Below are 24,860 nucleotides of genomic sequence, written 5' to 3'. Positions count from 1 at the left end.
AGCAACAAGAAGTAAGTCCCTTCTTCATGCCCCTACTGGTTCAGTGACTTTCTGCCAAGTCCCATACCTCATCAGACCAAGGGCAATAAACAGAAGAACCGTCCATGTGTACACAGCACATGGTAAGCAAGTTGAATATATCAAGCAGCCTTTTAATAACATTAACCTTGATGCATAGTGAATGCTGCAAGAAAATACAAGATATAAACAATGAATGGGAACAAGAATTATGTTGGTAATGCTTACACTAATATCAGTTATCAACAGGGGTGAAACATGAAATGACTCTTCAATAGCAAGGTAATCAAAACCCTCAAATTCAATGAAAAGAGACACAGATATACAATTCTGACCATTCATTCATGAGAAATAGTTTTAACAAGATTTAGTGTTAACAACCAGACATCACAAGAAGTCTTCATATTGGCATCAGATTGACTCCTTTTTCATTAAGAACCAACTAGACATCGTAAATCTTTAAGTAAAAAAAACAAACCATGATGATATACATGACCATGGCCTGTGTTGGTCATATAGGGCATCAAGATGGCCTCTGTGTTGGCCATATAGGGCATCAAGATGGCCTCTGTGTTGGCCATATAGGGCATCAAGATGGCCTGTGTTGGCCATATAGGGCATCAAGATGGCCTCTGTGTTGGCCATATAGGGCATCAAGATGGCCTCTGTGTTGGCCATATAGGGCATCAAGATGGTCTGTGTTGGCCATAGAGGGCATCAGATCAGCATCATTTTCATTGAGGACCAAATGTGGATATGAAGTAGGAATCAGCAGTTATGACCAGAAGATTTTCAAGATGGCTGCTTGATAGATATATAGGACATTAAATCAACACCACTTTCATTTATGCCCATCAAAGACATCATATGGTGAAAACCCAGTGGCAATATTACTTGTAATTCAGTGATAACAAATTTCTGCTAATATATAAGTAAATGATGTTGGACAAGACAGCATCCTTAAATTCTTCTGACATATGACCAGCTGAGCTAAAAAGGATACAACTGACAGCAAAATTCAAAAAGACTTAGATCATACACCCAAGAGAAACACAAGAATTGCATTTAGTCCAAGATCCAGAAGGACAATAATCTGATTGCTTTAAGATATTGAACTGGGATCATATTGTTTTTTTAATTTTATTTTAGACCTCCAATTACTATTTGACGGAGGGAATATTCTCCTTGGATTGGTGACAAGTACCAAAAATTATGAGAGAATAACAGCAGGTAAGGCATTACTGGTATTAAAATCTATATTGTGATGAAAAAGAAATTAGTAACCTGTCTTTCTGCCTTGTCCAATGTCCTGAACTGCTCTGCAGCAAATTTAGTGAGCTCTTCTTCATCCAACTCTGGTTTGTCGGCTTTCAAATGGTCAACATTCGCCTCAAGCCACATGTCAAAGGCACTAAGTGTTCTGAATTGGGAGAAAAAAGGGTCTGATATACTTAAAAAATTCAACATGAGCACTGTTATGTAACAGTTTCTAGTGTAAACTCAGACAATGCAGACCCAGACCTACCACTGAATAATTCACCAGCTGATCTGGCTCTATTCTGTTAGCTCTGAATATGTATGTACTATTAGCTAGAAATCATTTACAACTGCTTCGATCCAGATATACTGGGAAAATCTGCAGTGGTAGATTCAGGTGTAGGACAAGATGCTACAGTATATCTGCATCTAGGAAAATGTTTGATGGTAGATCTGTGTGTAGGAAAATGTTTGATGGCAGATCTGTGTGTAGGAAAATGTTTGATAGTAGATCTGTTTCTAGGAAAATGTTTGATGGTAGATCTGTGTCTAGGAAAATGTTTGATGGCAGATCTGTTTCTAGGAAAATGTTTGATGGTAGATCTGTGTCTAGGAAAATGTGTGATGGCAGATCTGTGTGTAGGAAAATGCTTGATAGTAGATCTGTTTCTAGGAAAATGTTTGATGGTAGATCTGTGTCTAGGAAAATGTTTGATGGTAGATCTGTGTCTAGGAAAATGTTTGATTGTAGATCCTGGGTCTAGGAAAATGTTTGATAGTAGATCTGTGTCTAGCAAAATGTTTGATGGTAGATCTGGGTCTAGGAAAATGTCTGATAGTAGATCTGTGTCTAGGAAAATGTTTGATGGTAGATCTGTGTCTAGGAAAATGTTTGATGGTAGATCTGTGTGTAGGAAAATGTTTTATGGCAGATCTGGGTCTAGGAAAATGTTTGATAGTAGATCTGTGTCTAGGAAAATGTTTGATGGTAGATCTGTGTCTAGGAAAATGTTTGATAGTAGATCTGTGTCTAGGAAAATGTTTGACGGTAGATTTGTGTCTAGGAAAATGTTTGAGAGTAGATCTGTGTCTAGGAAAATGTTTGATGGTAGATCTGTGTGTAGGAAAATGTTTGATGGCAGATCTGGGTCTAGGAAAATGTTTGATAGTAGATCTGTGTCTAGGAAAATGTTTGATGGTAGATCTGTGTCTAGGAAAATGTTTGAGAGTAGATCCTGGGTCTAGGAAAATGTTTGATAGTAGATCTGTGTCTAGGAAAATGTTTGGTGGTAGATCTGTGTCTAGGAAAATGTTTGATGGTAGATCTGTGTCTAGGAAAATGTTTGAGAGTAGATCCTGGGTCTAGGAAAATGTGCAATAGTAGATCCGTGTCTAGGAAAATGTTTGATGGTAGATCTGTGTCTAGGAAAATGTTTGATGGTAGATCTGTCTAGGAAAATGTGTGATGGCAGATCTGTGTGTAGGAAAATGCTTGATAGTAGATCTGTTTCTAGGAAAATGTTTGATGGTAGATCTGTGTCTAGGAAAATGTTTGATGGTAGATCTGTGTCTAGGAAAATGTTTGATTGTAGATCCTGGGTCTAGGAAAATGTTTGATAGTAGATCTGTGTCTAGCAAAATGTTTGATGGTAGATCTGGGTCTAGGAAAATGTCTGATAGTAGATCTGTGTCTAGGAAAATGTTTGATGGTAGATCTGTGTGTAGGAAAATGTTTGATGGCAGATCTGGGTCTAGGAAAATGTTTGATAGTAGATCTGTGTCTAGGAAAATGTTTGATGGTAGATCTGTGTCTAGGAAAATGTTTGATAGTAGATCTGTGTCTAGGAAAATGTTTGACGGTAGATTTGTGTCTAGGAAAATGTTTGAGAGTAGATCTGTGTCTAGGAAAATGTTTGATGGTAGATCTGTGTGTAGGAAAATGTTTGATGGCAGATCTGGGTCTAGGAAAATGTTTGATAGTAGATCTGTGTCTAGGAAAATGTTTGATGGTAGATCTGTGTCTAGGAAAATGTTTGATGGCAGATCTGTGTCTAGAAAAATGTTTGATAGCAGATCTGGGTCTAGGAAAATGTTTGATAGTAGATCTGTGTCTAGGAAAATGTTTGGTGGTAGATCTGTGTCTAGGAAAATGTTTGATGGTAGATCTGTGTCTAGGAAAATGTTTGAGAGTAGATCCTGGGTCTAGGAAAATGTTTGATAGTAGATCTGTGTCTAGGAAAATGTTTGGTGGTAGATCTGTGTCTAGGAAAATGTTTGATGGTAGATCTGTGTCTAGGAAAATGTTTGAGAGTAGATCCTGGGTCTAGGAAAATGTGCAATAGTAGATCCGTGTCTAGGAAAATGTTTGATGGTAGATCTGTGTCTAGGAAAATGTTTGATGGTAGATCTGTCTAGGAAAATGTGTGATGGCAGATCTGTGTGTAGGAAAATGCTTGATAGTAGATCTGTTTCTAGGAAAATGTTTGATGGTAGATCTGTGTCTAGGAAAATGTTTGATGGTAGATCTGTGTCTAGGAAAATGTTTGATTGTAGATCCTGGGTCTAGGAAAATGTTTGATAGTAGATCTGTGTCTAGCAAAATGTTTGATGGTAGATCTGGGTCTAGGAAAATGTCTGATAGTAGATCTGTGTCTAGGAAAATGTTTGATGGTAGATCTGTGTGTAGGAAAATGTTTGATGGCAGATCTGGGTCTAGGAAAATGTTTGATAGTAGATCTGTGTCTAGGAAAATGTTTGATGGTAGATCTGTGTCTAGGAAAATGTTTGATAGTAGATCTGTGTCTAGGAAAATGTTTGACGGTAGATTTGTGTCTAGGAAAATGTTTGAGAGTAGATCTGTGTCTAGGAAAATGTTTGATGGTAGATCTGTGTGTAGGAAAATGTTTGATGGCAGATCTGGGTCTAGGAAAATGTTTGATAGTAGATCTGTGTCTAGGAAAATGTTTGATGGTAGATCTGTGTCTAGGAAAATGTTTGATGGCAGATCTGTGTCTAGAAAAATGTTTGATAGCAGATCTGGGTCTAGGAAAATGTTTGATAGTAGATCTGTGTCTAGGAAAATGTTTGGTGGTAGATCTGTGTCTAGGAAAATGTTTGATGGTAGATCTGTGTCTAGGAAAATGTTTGAGAGTAGATCCTGGGTCTAGGAAAATGTTTGATAGTAGATCTGTGTCTAGGAAAATGTTTGGTGGTAGATCTGTGTCTAGGAAAATGTTTGATGGTAGATCTGTGTCTAGGAAAATGTTTGAGAGTAGATCCTGGGTCTAGGAAAATGTGCAATAGTAGATCCGTGTCTAGGAAAATGTTTGATGGTAGATCTGTGTCTAGGAAAATGTTTGATGGTAGATCTGTGTCTAGGAAAATGTGCAATAGTATATCTAGGTCCAGGACAATGTGCAATGGTATATATATATCCAGGACAATATGGAATGATACCAAACCTGCCAACCCTGACAAGTATTTCTCAGTAAGGCAGTTGATTTTTTTCCATAACATTTTCCAGTTTTTAGTACAGTGTAACAAAATATCAATAACTGCTATTGTAAAGCTGGAAAACGTAATTAAAAGTTTGATGCATCGACGATAAACATTATGTTCAAGTGAAAAGTTTGTAAGGTATGCGTAGACTTTATTTACCACTAGTATAGTTGCACAAACTTTAGTTCCAAACCCTATGCAGCTCAATGGCTTATTGCTATCTCTCAGCTTGACATAATTCTTGGAAATTCTTTTCCATTTCACATGATGACGACAATCATATCTCCCACCACGAGTCATACTCAAATTGGCACGTGATGTCCAATAAACTAATTGTGTCCTTTCCAGCATTTATTTACAAAAATCTGTATACAACTTTTTATTCCTCTATGTCGATTATTAACACTTCTAGAAGCTTATTTTCCCTTTCGTCTTAAACATCCTTCGCTTTCTGGACGCTATTTTTTAAAACTATATAAACAACAGTTTGATCATGCAGATGCTTAGCACGAAGAAATAGGTGCAGTTTAAAACATCTGGGGTGCTGCTGTACAGTTAGTCTGGTTCCCTGACTAATTTCACTAATTCTAAGATGAAACCTGGATCCAAACAAAACACGGATGAACCAATTATCCGGATTTTACAGCAACGATCATTTGTCTGCAGTTTTTGCTAGTATGCCTTAAGTCTGTATTTTAAGTGTAATTTTCACAAGACTTATGGCAAAATCATAAGAGTTGGCAGGTCTGTGATATATCTGGGTCTAGAACAACGTAAAATAGTGGAACTAGGTCCAGACAATGTGCAATGGTATATCTGTATCTAGGACAATATGGGATGATATATCTGTGTCGAGAATAATGTAAAATAGTGGATCTAGATCCAGACAATATGCAATGGTATATCTGGGTCTGGGACAAAAGGAGATAGCTGATCTGGGTCTATGACCATGTCCAATGATAGATCTGGGTCCAGGACCATATGCAGGGGTAGATCTGGATCTAGGATGATGGTACATCGTGGTCTAGCAAAATGTGCGATTATAGATCTAGGTTTAGAATAATATGCAATGGTAGATATGGGTCTGGGACATTAACAAATGATAGGCCTGTTTCTAGGATGAATGTGGTTCTAGGATAAATGTGCAATGATGTGGGTCTAGGACAAGTTGCAAAGGTAGATCTGGGTCTTGAACAATGTATGATGGTAGATGTTGGTTTAGGCAGTGTGTAACGAGTCCAGTCCACTGTGCAATGGTAGATTTTGTGTATAGGAGAATGTGCAATAGTGTGTGTATGTGTGATTTGGATTTTTAACGTAGTTTTAACAATTTTTCAGACATATTGCAACAATATCTGCAGTGTGGCAGTTTATAGTGATGTCTAGTACTGGGGATTCATGCCGCAGACATGTAGCATGTTGTCCCACCCAGCCACATCCTTATACCAGGCTGACCAGTTCCAAAACCTCTTAATGCTGAGCACCTAGCAAAGCAGCTGTTAGTATCATTTTTATGTCTTTGGTATGACTCAGCTGGGGTTCAAACCTGTGACCAACGCATCCAAGGCGGATGCTCTAACCACCAGGCCACACGAGTGGTTTAATGTGCAATGGTAAATTTGGGTGTAGGAGAATGTGCAATGGTAAATTTGGGTCTATGATGTTTGCAATTAAGTTCCATAATACCATAAGATAATACAATACCAACTCGTAAGGACAACCCTAAAGAGATTACTCCAATTCAAAAAGCCATGTTTTTCAGTGTCAATTGTTCATTCTCTATCAGTGGTCATTAAAAAGGAAACATTTTTTTTATTTCAAAGCAACAATCTTGTATCATCTGATTGCTTTATGGCACAGCAACACAAGTAGGCTATTTAGTGCCGAGGCAGTTGGAGTAAAGTGCCATGCCAAAAATGCAAAATGGTAGTTGACTCAGGCCGGTCCGATAGTAGGATTCAAACCCACACCCTTTTGGTTGCGAGTCTAGCATGCTAACCACAGAATCACTGGGATGAGTACATTAACAAATCATCCAAATATCTTGTTGATGACATGTCATTAACACTTGGAAGAAAAATGGTGACAAAATTTGAGTCGATGATAGAAAACATCAAAAACAAACTTTAAAATGCATCTCTAATATGAAATCTTTGTGCATGTAGAAAAATGTGTATATCAATAAATTTCTTTTCAATTAAACTGAATGACATACCTTTTGTCCTTTTCTTTTTCTTCTACTGTTTTGTTTTCTAAACCATTCTGTTTTATCTCAAATAACTTTGGCTGTGATGAAACCTGAAAAGAAAATATGAAAAGTGATAGCGAGGATTAATATCTGACTGGTAAAGATTAAAGACATAGGCTGAACACCGATCATCTATGTTCCTTCTTATGTTAATGCCAATTACCTAGTATTATATATACTCCTGTACAAACAACATAGACCCCGAAATGCCACGGTATAGTGCACTGACAGATCTGGGTCTTTGCAGTTTGTTAGGAGTAATTAGAATATACAGCATAGACCACGATCTTCTAACACATTACAAATGGCAGATCAGGGTCTATGTTGTTTGCAGTTTGACCTGATTTGTATACAAGTACATCTGGCAGAATAAGGCACGTGTGCCTATAATTGATCAGTGTGCAATTCTATTGGGTAACAGTCCACTGCATGTGGCCCACAAATGTGTTCTGTCCAGCCGTCAGGGCAAATTAAAACAACACAGAAATCTGGCCCGTGAACAGTATTTGTATTAAAGAAATTAGAAATCCATTGGGTTACTAAAACTAAAATTATATAAAACTTTCATGTCAAGCAATAGTTTATTACAACATTTATTAACGTTCATTTCATTTACAAAGTTGCTGTTGTATAGAACATGTAGTGTCGTGTTTGCAGCTCTCGAGTGATCTTAGAAAATGCAATCTGGCCCTTGGCCGAAAAAGGTTGTGCACCCTTGCTCTAAAACGATTCGAAAATCCACCTTAATTGAAAGAGAAAAAATATTACTGATGTTAGAAATAAGAACTTGTTTACTGTTTTGTTTCAAGTATGGTGGTAATACTTTAAAAGACACATCCTTCACTGAGTTCCCATTTAGAAACTGGATTAAAAGAAAAATTCAAAAAAGTTTTTTAAAATGTGTAAAAGATTAAAAATCTACTTCCATGTCCTGAAAATCTAATCAGCTCATATGCCTACCAAATTTACTGACCCACCTCATGTGGTGCAACTGTAACCATGCTAAAAATATTTTTGCCAAAAAAGTCTCGAAGTCCACAATGTTCAAAAATGCATTGAAATATGACAAATTGATGTAATGGCCTGAAAATCTAATCATCTCTGTATGGATATAAATAAATTAGCAAACTTTATCGATGTGAATAAATTTTTTGGTAATCTTCTAAGACTATCACCATTACTTTCCAAGACGTTTTCTTTTTTACAGGAATTTCCATGACTGGAGGAACTCAGCAATTTGGGAGCAGCCCTTCCTCAAATATAATACAACTATATATAGTTAATAAAAAATTGGTAACAGGAGACTTGAGAAAAGTAGATTCATCATGCAGAAACCAAACAGAACATTTTAGCTCCTGTAACCTTGACCTTTGACTTCTGGACGTGAGAAGAAAAAGTAAGGTGTTTCAGGGATTTAGGCAATAATAGAAGGAATTGGTAGGGGACTGGAGGGTAAGGTGGCATGGTGGGCTGTGTATTACAAAAATAACAAGGGAAGAAGTTTAACTTGCCAGGATGGTATTCAGTACTTTTCTTGTGTTCAATAACACTTATAAAACTTTGGAGATAAATGCTATATCAGAAATGGTATGCATGTGCAACAATTTTCTCAGTATACTTTAGAGCTTGCAAAATACTTTAGAGCTTGCAATATACTTTACAGCCTGCAGTATACTTTACAGCTTGCAATATACTTTACAGCCTGTAACATACTTTACAGCTTGCAATACACTTTACAGCCTGTAGTATAATTGACAGCTTGCAACATACTTTACAGCCTGTAGTATACCTATAGCTTGCAATACACTTTACAGCCTGCAATATACTTTACAGACTGTAGTATATTTGACAACTTGCAATATACTTTACAGCCTGCAATATACTTTACAGCTTGCAATATACTTTACAGCTTGCAATATACTTTACAGCCTGTAGTATACTTTACAGCTTGCAATACACTTTACAGCCTATAGTATATTTGACAGCTTGCAATATACTTTACAGCCTGTAGTATACTTTATAGCTTGCAAAACACTTTACAGCTTGCAATATACTTTACAGCCAGTAGTATATTTTACAGCTTGCAATATACTTTACAACCTGTAGTATACTTTACAGATTACAATATACTTTACAGCATGTAGTATGTTACATTTTGCAATATACTTTACAGCCTGAGGTATATTCTACAGCCAGTAGTATACTTTACAGCTTACATTATGCTTTACAGCCTGCAGTATACTCTACAGCTTGCAATACACTTTACAGCCTGCAGTTTACTATACAGCTTGCAATATACTTTACAGCCTGCAGTATACTTAACAGCCTGAAACCTGAATGGCAGACACTTCTGAGACCACATTCTGTGGTGTGCTATTGAAGTTGAAACAATACTGAATGGCATAGATCAGTTTAGCAATGGTACAATCATACAAGCTACCAGGACAGCAATGGTTCTCTTTCCAATTAATAAGTCTCACATACTTTACCTTCTTTTGTACTTTTGTCTGTTTGGACTCTTTTCCAGGCAGACCACCAAGAATAGAGGCTGCAGTTCTCTCTGGCTTTTTCTTAGTCATGCTGTCAAAGACCTGTGTGCCCTTTACTGATGTCACACCTGGGTTACCAGTTGTTACCTAGATGAACAATTGAAAAACTATCATTGTCAGGGACTAAACTCTTTCTGTCAACTAGTCCTGGACAGTGGGCTATCTAATTTGTAAAGCCCTGAATATGTACTAAATTTTACAGGGCTCCATTAACAAGTACAGAACAAAAATTGTGAGATAGGGATTTGTGACCATATAATATAAAAAGTTGAATTGTGATCCAATGGAAACCCAGATACTTGTTGCATTCCCTACATTCTTTCATACACTACTTTCAGGTCTGTAATGTTGAACTAATGTAACTGCAGCAGAAAACATTTTTCTTCTTTAACTCATCATGACCCGACTTTCTGACACCAAAGCATTAGACTTCTTCATACTCTAAGTGCAAGCAATCCACAAAGTTTGGTCCATGTACATTATTGTGCAGAAACCATTTTTGTCTTTCCGTCAGTGACCATCACCTTTTAACCCTGAAACATAGGCTTCATTCTTCCCCCAAGTGCAAATCATCTACAATGCATTGTAACTATAAATGGTGTAAAACTGATTATTGTGCAGAAATTAAATTGGTTACAGATGGCTGGATAGACAACATCACCATGTAATATGCTCTGCTTTACAATGTAAAAAGGGGAACGACTCTTACTCTTATTAACATTGCAAGAACAAAGTGATATGGCAATATGTAAACCTTCTGGTGACGATCATAAAATCATACATGCCAGCCCCATACAGGTAAAAGCCTAATTTGGGCATAAAAAGTGTAATCTATATATTACATGCCAGAAGTACAGTACGTATGAAAAGATACATTTATACAACTAATCAGGTTCTGCAGCTGGTCAAAATTTGCCACAAAGGCATACATGCCAACCCCTGACGAGGAAAAAGTGTAATCCAAGTAAACAAAAAGAGGAATCCAAGCAGAAAAAGAGGAATCTACATATAACATGCTAAAAATTCAATAAACAATGATTTATTTGCCCCTCTCGTCTTTTAACATCCATTACTGCTTCAAGTTTTCATATACAGTACTCTTAGCTTTAAAAAGCAACAGAATGTAATGTTGCATTTTAAAACACTTTGTACCAGCTGAGACCATGAATGTTTCGCACAACAGGAGAGCACCAAGTACTGGGTTACTGAGCCTGGATCTGAATTCCATTTTATTTTTGTTAACAATGCTGAACAATCTCTCAATCAGCATTAGAATGGTAAAGAACCAATATTCCTCAATAAATAACACCTCTGCATTTATAACATTCATGTCCGCACTTTAGTTCTGCTGTAGAATAGAAGTTACCTTAGTATTGGAGTTCGTAAGACAAGCTAATTCGATGTGTATTTTTGTTTTCAAGTGTTTCTCCACATAAAATTTACCATCATGCCCAATATTAAAATCGTTTCCTCACAGATTGCAGTGAGCATGATGCTGCCCTAGAATACAGGGACTCATATCGTTGCTTAAAACTGACCTGTCATACATGTACTATATAGTACACGCATGACAGGTCAATTTTAAGCAATGATACGAGCCCCTGTGCCCGAGAATGGAACGCTGTATTATGCCATTCATGTATTCATCTCTGAAGGATTCGTTTTTGGTTTTTTTTGTCTTTTTCTGATCCACCTCTGAAATTCTCTGAAAAAATATATATGCTCTAACACAAACATCAACTAGAATACATCTGAAGACTTTTAGTGCCAACTAGTAAAATTATTTCCACACGGCCTGCAATAGATGTCATGTGATGAAGCTCTCATGACCTCATCTTCGGGGGATTCTATTATTTTATGTTTCGTTTATTTTTGGTCTTTTTCTAATCCATCTGTGAAATTATCTGAAAGGAGATATTTTTCTGTCATACACACATCGACTAAAATAAATTATACTTTTTAGTGCCAAATACCTATAGACTGGTTCTGTACTAAATATAAATTAGAAAAAAGAATCTGCAAGTAAAGATTAAAAATTAGAAAACCAGTCTGTTCTCTCCTCATTAAGATATACAGCTGCTATAAATAGAATATGAGGTTGAAAGTTTGAAAGTAGAACCAGCATGTTTCTGAGTAATCAGATAGTTGCTATAAATAGAACATAATACTGTTAGGAAAGTGCACAGACAAGCGTACTCTTATATTGTAGTTACGTAGAAGTCGTCTTTTCTAAAATACGGTCTGTGGGATTAATGGGATGTTAATAAAAACAAGAAAACAAACTATTTTTTTGGGAAGGTGGATATACCGAAAAAACGTAATCCATATATGTTTATGCATAAGGCGTAACTTAGTGAAAAAAGCGTAATGATTATGCCAAAAGCGTAATGGTTGGCATGTATGTAAAGGGCAAAATCCATATGGATTAGTACCAGAAAACAAATTACAAAATATACTGACAAATTATTTATATTCACTACTCTCTTCAACAAGCCTACATGTGTAACTTTCGCTGAATGATCATTAACTGGAATTCTGCAAAGACCATGGTCAGGTACTCAAAGTGTTATATTACATTACTTGAATATTCTTCGTTTAAAGTTTGTAAAGCAGTGCCAATTTGTCTATTTTTGTCTGATCTGACATGTTTTGAAGTTTGAAAATATCCATGTGCTCTAACAATTTCCATCATATAACATCCATAACAAACACTGCAAAGTGTTTCACTTATCATCTGGCATAATTTTCTTTAAAAATATAGACTGGTTCACTACCTAATCAGCTTATCAATAGAATGAATCTGTAGGCAAAGTACACTTTTGAAGAAACCTGTCTGTTTTCTTGGAAATGGGATCATATATAATTGTTACAAATAACAAATTAGGAAAGTCATTTTATGTTATTTTTAAGCAGCAGTCACCTTTTTAAGAATATTCTCAAATTAATATGAGTGGAATTAAAGAGATGATAATGAAATGGCAAAAACAACTTATTACTTTATTTTTATTTTTTTATGTAGCAAAAAAGACTAATTCATAAGCAGTCTCATGGAAAATGGAATTTGCTGGGGGAAAAAAATGCAATGATTATGCCAAAAGCATAATGGTTGGCATGAATGTAAAATTTACTAATTTCATGGAAATCCATAAAAAAATGGTTTGGACTAGTTGTATTCACAAGGTTGTGTGACAGATGGTCAGACACGAAGATTCAAATATACCTCTGCCACTATGGTAGGGGAGAATAAATGTATATTCAGGTCAGATACTTTAATATCAACTGAGCTTAAAACAATAATATTTATGGCAGCAGATATCATACTAATGTATGAGCCACTTAAAAACTGATAATCCATGGATGCACACATTATTACCTTGAATGGATTGGATCTTCCCAGGAAGGAAGACTGATGTTTGCTAGAGAATGGATTCTGATTTTTCATTTTAACTGACAGCATTGGTCCTGAAATAGGAGTAGAAACTATTTTAACACAATTGTGAATGTTAATGCACTTTCTGGCTGGTTGATGGTCAAACCTTCAAAAATTTTAATCCACAATATACACTTGGACACTTTGAAGCCCATTGTCACTTGCCACAGGCAAAATTCTGCTATGCTACTTTTTCACTGTGGCTGCATGCAATATGATTTCTTCATTTCTGCTGAATATGCATAAACATGTTTAACTAATCACTGAGTCCAAGACAAATTTGTGAAAAGTTTGATAAAGCATGACCTTTCATTTGTTATCGAACCTTTCTACGATCTTTATAAGTGAATATTCCAAATTTTTGATCAAAATACAGGTGATGCTCGATTTATGACACAGATGATTTCCTGAGGTTATGACATAAATCAAAAGTAATTTTTTCCATAGGATACTTGTAAATGAAGGAATTTCTTGTATAAATTATACCTCAAATAATGATTATTTATGCATAATTTTTATGGCAAGTAAAGAAATGTGCATGAATGCAAGTACGTGAGCTGTGTGCAAGTCACTACATGTGACACAATGTGTAAAACAATCATAGTGGCACAAATCAAATGTTATTTCTCATTTTAAATGGCTTAAAACTGCATGCCCATAAAATCAATTTGGCGAATAAAAAGCATCACCTGTGTGGAATGGAAACAGTCAATAAGATAACCACATTAGTATGGATAGAGCTTGTTCATTATTGACCTTGTTTGACATAATTATATATTAATCGAGTGACACAAAGATAGTCATATGGCCATACCTTAAGTCCAATATGCCTTATGGCCAGGTGAACTATACAGCAGGCAGATAGACACATGGCCATACCATAAGCTCACTATGCCTTACAGCCTGGTGAAATACAACAGAAAGACACATGGCCATACCATAAGCTCTCCATGTCTTGTGGTCAGGTGAAATACAACAGACAGATAAATACATGGCCATACCATAAGCTCATTATGCCTTATGGTCAGATGAACTACAACAGATAGACACATGACCATACTATAAGCTCTCCATGTCTTGTGGTCAGGTGAACTACAACAGACAGATAGACACATGGCCATACCATAAGCTCTCCATGTCTTGTGGTCAGGTGAAATACAGCAGACAGAGACAGGGCCATACCATAAGCCCACTATGCCTTACGGCCAGGTGAACTACAAAACATCTAAAAATGAAAACAGAAAAATATGCAGATGTTCATCTGATGTCAATAATATCTGCCAAGTTCCAGTTCAATTAATCTGAAACTGTGATACTGTACATCCAGTTATTGCCAAAAAGGGATACAACTCTGTGTGTTTTTGCATTTTTAACATAGCTCAAACAGTCTGAGTCGTATCACTATGTTGTCTGCAGTGTGGCAGTTTATAGTGATGTATGGTAGTTATGGTACGGCATCATGCCCCACCAAGTCACATTATCCTGACACCAGGCCATCCTTGTTGGTTTTTCTTGGAAATGTGTCATATATAGCTGCTATAAATAGAAAATAAGGAAAGTACATGCAGGTCTAAGAGGGACAAATGTACTCTTACACTACTGTTAAGCAGCAGTTTTCCTTTTTAGAATAATCTCAAATTTATTTGATGAGTGGGACTAAGAAGATGCTAAGAAAAAAAGGCACAACAATTTACTACTTTATTTTTATTTCCTTTTAATGTACCAAAAGGGTGCAATCCACATACATGCCAACCTTGGGATAGATATCAGCATAATTATTGATATTATAAGTGGCCCAAAAAAAGAGCATAATTTGTGTGTAAAAACATTCATCTATATATACATGTCAGAATTACAGCATATCTGAAAAAGATGCATTTATTTTTGCTTCTAACATGGTTATGCAGTGGTAAGATTCTTGTCAAAAAAGGCAAAATCTAGATGGATTAGGACCAGAATACAAACACAAAATATAGTGAAAAATTATTTTATATCCAGCACTTGCTTTCACTAGTCTACATGTGTACATGAATGATTGTGAACTGGAATTTTACAATGAGCATAAACATGTGCTCAGCATGCTGTATTACATTACTCTCATATTTATCTTCTAAACTTTGTAAAGCAATGCTGATTTGTCCTTTTTCTAATAAATGTGTTAAAGTTTGACAAGATCAATCCATTCTAATATTTTCCATCATATAACATCCATAATTCACACTGTAAAGTGTTTCATGCAACATGTACCATTTTCTTTAAAAGTATTGACTGATCTGTAAAATTACTAACTAGTTTATAAAAAATATGGATCTGTGATGCAAAATTCAAATTTGAAGAAATGGAATTGGGTCATTTACGGTTGCTATAAATAGCAAATAATGAAAGGTCTCTTACACTATTCTTACACAGCAGTCCTCTTTTTATGAATATTCTGAAATTTATCATTGGAATTAAAGAGATGATAACAAAAACAACTTTTCACTGCTTTATTATTATTTTATAGTAACAGAAAAGCATAATCCATATACTGGTAAGCATAAAACTTAATTTGGTGGAAAAAGCATAATGATTACACCAAAAGTGCAATGGTTAACATGTATTAGTCCATACACAGGCAAGTGTAAAACATATTTAGCTAAGAAAAGCATAATAATCATGTCAAAAACACAATGGTTGGCATATATGATAATATCTGCCAAGTTTCGGGGCAATTCATTCAAAGCTGTATGACCAGTTGCACATATAAAAAATTATATATATAACACCAAAAGGTGGTATAACAATTGAAATGCACACTGAAACGTAACAACAAATTCATGTACACATGCTCATGCTTATTTCATGTCATTATTATTTGTTAAGTTTCAGGACAATCCTCAAAAGCCATGGGAAAAGCTAACACAATAATTGTCAAAATATTATAAATACGCTGGACACCAAAAAATTTCTGATGGCTATTTTTTTCTTCCTGGTTAAGTCATTTAAACACTACAAACAAAAAAAATAAGAAAAAAAAAAACATTAGAAAAATAAATACCTTTCACTCTCCATCTGATAGAAGCTATTACAAATGAAAATAATTTTGCAATTTCACAAGCATTAACCTTTGATCTATCAATTACTGGCTCAATTAGGATTGGCACTTCCTCAAATGAAATTGATATAAATTGGAAGCAGAAACTTGAGTAAAGTAGACTCTTTATTACAAATGGTATCCTACGTCATAATCGGGATAGCCACCAGATGATTTGAAGGTTAAGTATTCTGGTTTCCTTTTATTTATATACACATCCTGAATAGGACTGTGACTAACGTCCATGGCGAATTGCAAAGAATCAGCATTTATTACTTTTATTATCATAGACTGTCTGGTTTCTGCAAAATTTTGCGAAAAGTAATGATCTTACAATTCTTTATGTTAAAGTCTAAGCTACAAAACATAAAATCTATAAAATACAAAGCCAAACAAAGGATTCTTTTTTTTAAATAGGCTAAGATTTTCTCTGGTAGTACATCAAGCTTCTTAACCGAGTTCACATAAAAAAACTTGTCACACAAAATGGAGGTTGATACACTCATCAAGAATGTGTTCCAATAATACACACAATGTATATGATATACACAAGTCAGATATGTAAGTGCTATACACAAGTCAGACATGTATGTCCTAAACACAAGTCAGACATGTATGTCCTATACACAAGTCAGATATGTATGTCCCATATACACATCAGATAAGTATGTCCAATACACAAGTCAGATATGTATGTCCTATACACAAGTCAGACATGTCTGTCCTATACACAAGTCAGATATGTATGTCCTATGCACATGTCAGATATGAAGGTCCTATACACAAGTCAGACATGTCTGTCCTGTACATGAGTCCGACATGTATGTCCTATACACAAGTCAGACATGTATGTCCTATACACGAGTCAGATATGTATGTCCTATGCACGAGTCAGATATGTATGTTCTATACACGAGTCAGATATGTATGTTCTATACACGAGTCAGATATGTATGTTCTATACACGAGTCAGATATGTATGTTCTATACACAAGTCAGACATGTATGTCCTATACACGAGTCAGACATGTATGTCCAATACACAAGTTTGACATGTATGTCCTATACACAAGTCAGATAGGTATGTTCTATACACAAGTCAGACATGCATGTCCAATACATGAGTCAGACATGTATTTCCTGTACACAAGTCAGATATGTATGTCCTGTACACAAGTCAGACATGTCCTATACACAAGTCAGACATGTCTGTCCTATACACAAGTCAGACATGTATGTCCAATACACAAGTCAGACATGTATGTCCTATACACAAGTCAGACATGTCTGTCCTGTACATGAGTCAGACATGTATGTCTTATACACAAGTCAGACATGTCTGTCCTATACACGAGTCAGATATGTATGTCCTATACACAAGTCAGACATGTCTGTCCTATACACAAGTCAGATATGTATGTCCTGTACATGAGTCAGATATGTATGTTCTATACACAAGTCAGACATGTATGTCCTATACATGAGTCAGACATGTATGTCCTATACACAAGTTTGACATGTATGTCCTATACACAAGTCAGATAGGTATGTTCTATACACAAGTCAGACATGCATGTCCAATACATGAGTCAGACATGTATGTCCTGTACACGAGTCAGATATGTATGTCCTGTACACGAGTCAGATATGTATGTCCTGTACACAAGTCAGACATGTATGTCCTATACTCAAGTCAGACATGTCTGTCCTATACACAAGTCAGACATGTATGTTCTATACACAAGTCAGACATGTCTGACCTGTACATGAGTCGGACATGTATGTCCTATACAAAAGTCAGACATGTATGTCCTATACACAAGTCAGACATGTATGTCCTATACACAAGTCAGACATGTATGTCCTATACACAAGTCAGACATGTCTGTCCTGTACATGAGTCAGACATGTATGTCCTATACACAAGTCAGACATGTCTGTCCTATACACGAGTCAGATATGTATGTCCTATACACAAGTCAGACATGTCTGTCCTATACACAAGTCAGATATTGTGTCCTGTACATGAGTGAGATATGTATGTCATATACATGAGTAAGATATGTCCTATACACAAGTCAGATATGTCCTTTACACGAGCAGCATAATACAACCTCACCTATGCAATTTGTTTTATGTGACAGATGCCACTTTCCAACACTGAGTTTGATGTTTCAAAGATTGTTTGTTAAACATATACTGGGTAGATCAACATTCCCAACCCTACCTGTCACATTCATGGCATTTGAAAAACAAAATCAATTATTGTTCTCCAAACAATTCCTACCTTCTGGTTTGTTTTCAACCTCCTCCTCTTTTTCCTGCATGTCTACATCTCCTTGTTCTTCTTCTGCCTCCTCTCCCTCCTCCACTTCCTGGTCTACACTTTCTTCATTACCATTCCTCTTGGTCCATGCCCTGGACCTTGATGTGGAAAAAAACACTTATATGCAGAGATGCTGCTAGGACTGTATTTAAAGGGGACAGCTCCTCCCTTGTCATGAAAATAAGGGGGGGGGGAAGAGAGAGAGAGAGAGAGGGGAAATGGCCATAGTTCCCTATTTACCAAAGACTTAAATATACACCTCTATTTCTTCACTGTTAAAGCTCTATTGAAATCAAAATTGTCAAAAGATGTCTTCCTCTAGTTGAATAATCATTAATCTGTTGACTGTTTGTGAGCTTAATCTGCTTCTTATGTTTGTATGAGTACTGTTCTGAGCTGAGAATCCCTTTCACAATCTACTGTCTGAAAGGGCATAGTCATAGCTAGCTTGAACAAGTTTGGAAACTGTTCTTTATGGTTGTTATGTACAATGTTCCACAGTTCATATCTATTGTCTCTTGGATATCTCTGCTACAAAAGAAGATTTTCACTAACATGAGCTCTGCCCAAGTCTCACGTTCTTGAACCAGTGTTTTGCCGACGACTATAAGAATTTCTTATATGTTCCATAAGGCTCTATTAGGTTCAATCTATGCCATAGTCTGCATGTTCAGACAAAGGTATTTTGATCAAAGAAATATCCAAACTTGTTTTTTTTTTTTTTAAAAAGATTTTGTTTCTTATTTATTTATCTTAAATCTTAAAGTTCTAGATAGTTTGTGGTACAAGATCCCTCAATGCTGAATTATTTGAGAGAAGAAATTAAAACTGCACTCTGTTGTTAAATTGATTGTATTTTAATTAGGATTTGCAATCTGCATTTTCTACATTTAATCTCAAAATACCACTCAATAGGGGCTGACTTGTATGCCTGTTTTTGTTCATCCTGTTTGTACCTTAGACTCGTATTCAACATCATTTTTGGTTTCAAAAACAATCACTAGCATTTCCAGTGTCACTTTTTCAGCTCCACTAGTCTGATATACTTCAAAACATTCAAATTCATTGTCATCATAACTATGATCTGCCAGGGTTTGCCGAATGAATTTGTAATCCAAAGATGAACTCTCTTGGGAACCAGCCATTTTAGGGTTTCTAGGTAGTCAATATGTTAAAAACAATTTGTAAAACTTCCTTGATGAATGCAAGGTCCAAACTACAACATAATGCTTGTTCCAGCGCCCAATGTGCCAATCAAGTTTAGTTTAACAACCATTCACATCAAGCCAATGACCTGTATATATAAACAGTTAAATACCTAAAAAAAAGACTGCTACATGACCACTCCTAACAGGCAACTTACTTAAAGTGATACGGGTTAATGAAATAATTGATATTACACTGAATACATATTTATCGCATGACTTTAAAGTAATTTGTGCAAATCACTGCTCTCCAAGTGCATGCATTTATAAACATTTTGCATGATTTGCATGCTCTTGCAGTAGTATATCTGTATTTGTACAAACCTTGTCCAATTATGATGAAAGGAATAAGCTGGAGAGGGGAGAGCTCCCCATGTTTACTTCTAAAATAAAGTAGAGTGTGGGCAAGACAATTAAAGGGTGATATAAATTTTATCCTTAATGCTAAACACGCTCTATTCCATTTTTCCCTTCCATGTAATCAGTGCTGAGCTGAAACTAAATCTTCCTATGGAACATGATGTATTAGCATTAATCTGCTGATATTTTCAGAAATTTGTTTATGATTGAAACGTGAATGTTGTTCATAGCAGAGAAACAGTATTCACAATCTACATTATGAAGATGCATTAGCATGACTAGCTTTAACAACGGGGCCCCGAGTGGCCTAAAGCGCTCACCGTTCTGGATCACTGCCATCTAACCTCTGTCTGCGTGGGTTCGAGTCCAAGGCTCGGCAAGCGTGGATACGTGGGAAAGCCTGCCAGTAGCTTCTCATGAGTCGGTGGTTCTTCCCTGGGTTTTCCAGGGTTCTTCCTCTACCCCTAATTCTGGCCACCATGTATAGCCTATCTTGTGCTGAAAAATGGCGTTAAACCCTAGAACAACAACAACAACAAAGCTTTAACGAGTTTGGAAGTAAATCTATACTGTTGCTGTACTTGATACTATTTCCTGATAATCTTCAACAGTTTCTGTTTGATCAGAGATTCCAGAACATACATCCAAAGCATTAACAGTCTCAAAATTATCAATGACTTGCTCAGTAGTAAGTAAGAAATAATGGCAAGATGAACTTTGAAGTAATCTATTCTCAAGTTACGACCTGCCATTGTCTTGAGCATGCTTGAATGGATTTCTGGTCATGTGCATTAAAGCAATGTGATAGACACATGGGAATAGGTGGACAGACATAGACACCCACACACAAACTTGGTGACCAAGACTAAAGCAGACAAGAATGCACAGAGCAAAGCGGTCAAATTTAATTGCATTCTTGAGCATTACTAATATCAAACTGCATGAGTTATTTTGTGTGATCTGTGCACTTATGCAGCATGACTGCATCATTGATTGTGCATACATCAGTGGGGGGGGGGATACAATGGTAGAAAAAAGGAAACAAAAATAGATCTTTCATTAAAACTAAATTTCAAGAGCCTTTGTCATCATCATCACCACCACCACCATGATCATCACAACCATCACCACCATGATCATCACAACCATCACCACCATGATCATCATATCCATCACCACCATGATCATCATAACCACCACCACCATGATCATCAGAACCACCACCACCATGATCATCAGAACCATCACCACTATGATCATCATAACCACCACCACCATGATCATCATATCCATCACCACCATGATCATCATAACCACCACCACCATGATCATCACAACCACCACCACCATGATCATCACAACCACCACCACCATGATCATCATATCCATCACCACCATGATCATCATATCCATCACCACCCTTAAAACGAGTGCTATCAACTGATGCCTGCATGGTAGGCAATTTTCAGAGAAGACTAGTGACATTTTTTAAAAGGAATTTTTATATTTGTTGTAATAGCTGCTGGCCTACAGTTAAATCGGAACACAGACCACCACAAACACCAATATCACACCTTCACCACTATCATCATCACTTCCACTACTACTACCAGCGCCCCTGCTACCACTGTCCTTTAAAGTCGTCATATCTCTCATCCAAGATCTAAAGCTGGATAATTCCACACTGAAATATGTAAGTGACCCCAACAGAAGTCCTACTGAATATGTAAGTGACCCCAACAGAAGCCTTAGTCAATATTTAAGTGCCCAACTGGATGTCTTAAAAAATATGTAAACAAAGAGAGTCTACGCATAGCTGCCAACTCCCGAGTACAAAAATACTGACTGCTTATGACAAAAATACTGATTTTCAGAAACAAATACTGATTTTTTAAAATTTTAATGCATATGTAACTGTTTAAAACATCTACAACCATCACTAAAATAGGACAATACCTTAATTATTTAACATCAAAGATGCATGTGTTGCACTCTTGCACCTTCTGAATGGGCACCCTGTTCCATTCATGTGCCCATTTATAAGGTGCAAAAGTGCAACACACACTCAGACACAGGCTGTTTATAGAAGCCTTTTCCACACCTTGTTTTCTTTCTTAATCATTTTCTTACTGAACTGTTTTTGTTCTAGCATATGGGCAATCCTTTGCAATTTTACTGTCTGGAAAACGTGAGCAAAATAAATCACCAGCAACACTAGTAACTGAAAGAAGGTTCATTTCTAAAAGAAATGTGATAAACCTAATTTTGAACAAATTTCATGAAGGGTCTCTCAGGTATTTATATACGTCGTTAAGTTCAGGCTGAGTTGTTGACGATGAAGCAGCAAGCTTATATTTAATAGCTTTTTCATGCTGTTATATGTCACGGGCTCCTCCATGACCAATTGCAATATCACATTACACAATTTGCAATATGAAGTTATTTCCTTTACTTGATGGTTTCATAAATCTAAACAAGATGGCACAATTGTCCTTCCAGTTGTTTTCTTTTCTTTCCTGGAGAAAATTCAGAATATTCTGCTTTCCAACACATTTCATGAATTACTGAGTGTTTTGAAGCAATTTTCCAGTTCTTTTTTAAAGCCATCTTCAAATTCAAGAATTTTTTCAGAAAATCAAAATTCAAACACTTTTCATGATTATGCAAACCCATTTCCCCTGATATCCTCATTACCTCTGAGGTGGCTGTATTTCCAACTCCACCTGCTCCTCCACCTCTGGTTCCTGCTCCTCCTCAGCCTTCCTTACAGCCATCTCACTAATACGTTGTGCCAGCTGCATGTGGCGCAGTCGGCTTGCATACTTTATGGCCAGCTGGAGCGTATGCTGGTCTGACATCATGTCACATACCTCCAAGGCTCTGAACTCCCGGTCTGACCGTGCTGATAGCTGGAAGATCAATAGCAATAACTAGATCTGAGAATGCCTTTTTATATTCTTTCTATAAGTTGCATAATAAAAAAGGACTTTTACAAGCTAGAGAATTTTTCATAAAACTGAAGTCCACTCAATCATTTAAATAGTTGATATAACATACTAAATAACTTTTACACAGCAAATGATACATAGTTCATACAGCCCCCCCACCCCCCGTTCTTTTTCAAGGACTTTACTGGGGAGTTTCAAAGACATCCAAAACTTTTATAGAAGTATTTTTTCTCTCAAATAAATATAACTTTTCCCCATGTTAATTAGTTTATTACTGTGTAAACAGATGCAAAAACTAATTAACATGCCACTGTAGCAATGGAATGCTATTCCATGCAGCAACTATTCATGTTGTGTATCATTTTATCCAACCCAACTGAACCCCAATTTGTTATTTAAATATTTTTAACACTTTCTGAAAATATCCACATAGCATAAATTCTCAATTTAAAAATATTATTCAGTTTTAACATCACGCATTCCCTCAGAATAAATTCAAGGTATTTTAAAATAGGTTCAAACCAACTTTTTCAAAATTCATTATTTCCAGTAAACCACTGAAATTTAAGGATTTGTCCAGGCTGTGTGAACCACATGAGATGGTTACATAATGTGGCTGTGTGAACCAAGTGACATGGTTGCATAATATGGCTGTGTGAACCAAGTGACATGGTTTCATAATATGGCTGTGTGAACCAAGTGACATGGTTTCATAATATGGCTGTGTGAACCAAGTGACATGGTTTCATAATATGGCTATGTGAACCAAGTGACATGGTTACATAATATGGCTGTATGAATCATGTGACATGATTACATAATATGGCTGTATGAACAATGTGACATGGTTATGTAATATGGCTGTATGACTAATGTGACATTCTTACATAATATGGTTGTGTGAACCATGTGACATTCTTACATAATATGCAGAGATGCTCCAAGGATTTTATCATAAGGGTGATTTCCCTGCTTGTCCCAAAAATGGGGGGGGGGGGGGGGGGAGGGGAGAGGAGAAAACAAAATTGATGGGGAGTTGCTGTTGTTGTAGGGTTTAACGCCATTTTTCAGCACACGATAGGCTATACATGGCAGACAATATTAATGGTGGAGGAAGAACCCGGGAAATCCCTGGAAAGAACCACCGACCCTCGAGAAGCTACTGGCAAGCTTTCTCACATACCCACATTGGCCGAATCCGAGACTTGAACCCACGCAGACAGAGGTGAGATGGCAGTGATCCGTAACGGAGAGCGCCTTAGACCACTCGGGGCCCCATAATTGATGGGGAGAAGGAAACAGCCATTCTTCATTATTTACATAACACTTCAATATCCATCTTGCTTTCTTCCTCATCCACTAAGACCCCTTTTAAAATCAAAATCTTTTTAAAAGAAGTTGTCTCTAGTTGTATAAGCATTAATCTGTTCATTGTTTCTCAGCTTAATTGGTTTCATATCTGTGTATGAATATTGTTCTGTACTGAGAACACCCTTTCATAGCTCACATGAATTTTTCACTAACATAAGCTTTAGCAAAGTCTAACTTTCTTGAATTAGCACTCTACTGTCTACTATGCTAGATTTACTATTCTATAATGCTGTATTAGGAATTTAGGTCCATTAATGCCATAGACTACTTGTTGACTACTATGCTAGATTTCCTATTCCATAATGCTGTATTAGGAATTTAGGTCCATTAATGCCATAGTCTACTTGGTGACTACTATGCTAGATTTACTATTCCATAATGCTGTATTAGGAATTTAAGTCCATTAATGCCATAGTCTACTTGTTGACTACTATGGTAGATTTACTATTCCATAATGCTGTATTAGGAATTTAGGTCCATTCATGTCATAGTCTACTTGTTGACTACTATGCTAGATTTACTATTCCATAATGCTGTATTAGGAATTTAGGTCCATTCATGTCATAGTCTACTTGTT

At 36.3% G+C, this 24,860-nt stretch overlaps 1 protein-coding gene across 1 annotated transcript in view; it reads right to left on the bottom strand.

Moving 5' to 3' along the window:
• LOC149805146 (WD repeat and HMG-box DNA-binding protein 1-like) overlaps positions 1 to 24,860 on the bottom strand; it is a 116,053-nt gene that overhangs the window by 7,663 nt on the left and 83,530 nt on the right. The window contains exons 21-26 of the mRNA XM_089947826.1: positions 22,659 to 22,873; positions 18,361 to 18,497; positions 12,944 to 13,032; positions 9,511 to 9,657; positions 6,989 to 7,071; positions 1,303 to 1,438 (exon numbers count right to left, since the gene is read on the bottom strand). Coding sequence (XP_089803952.1) covers positions 1,303 to 1,438; positions 6,989 to 7,071; positions 9,511 to 9,657; positions 12,944 to 13,032; positions 18,361 to 18,497; positions 22,659 to 22,873 — 807 coding nt within the window. The remainder of the gene's footprint in view (positions 1 to 1,302; positions 1,439 to 6,988; positions 7,072 to 9,510; positions 9,658 to 12,943; positions 13,033 to 18,360; positions 18,498 to 22,658; positions 22,874 to 24,860) is intronic.

The sequence above is a fragment of the Sinohyriopsis cumingii genome, chromosome 2, assembly GCF_028554795.1.
Source record: "Sinohyriopsis cumingii isolate HCF-2022 chromosome 2, ASM2855479v2, whole genome shotgun sequence".
NCBI lineage: Eukaryota > Metazoa > Mollusca > Bivalvia > Unionida > Unionidae > Sinohyriopsis > Sinohyriopsis cumingii.
This window is presented reverse-complemented; position numbering and strand designations above follow the sequence as displayed.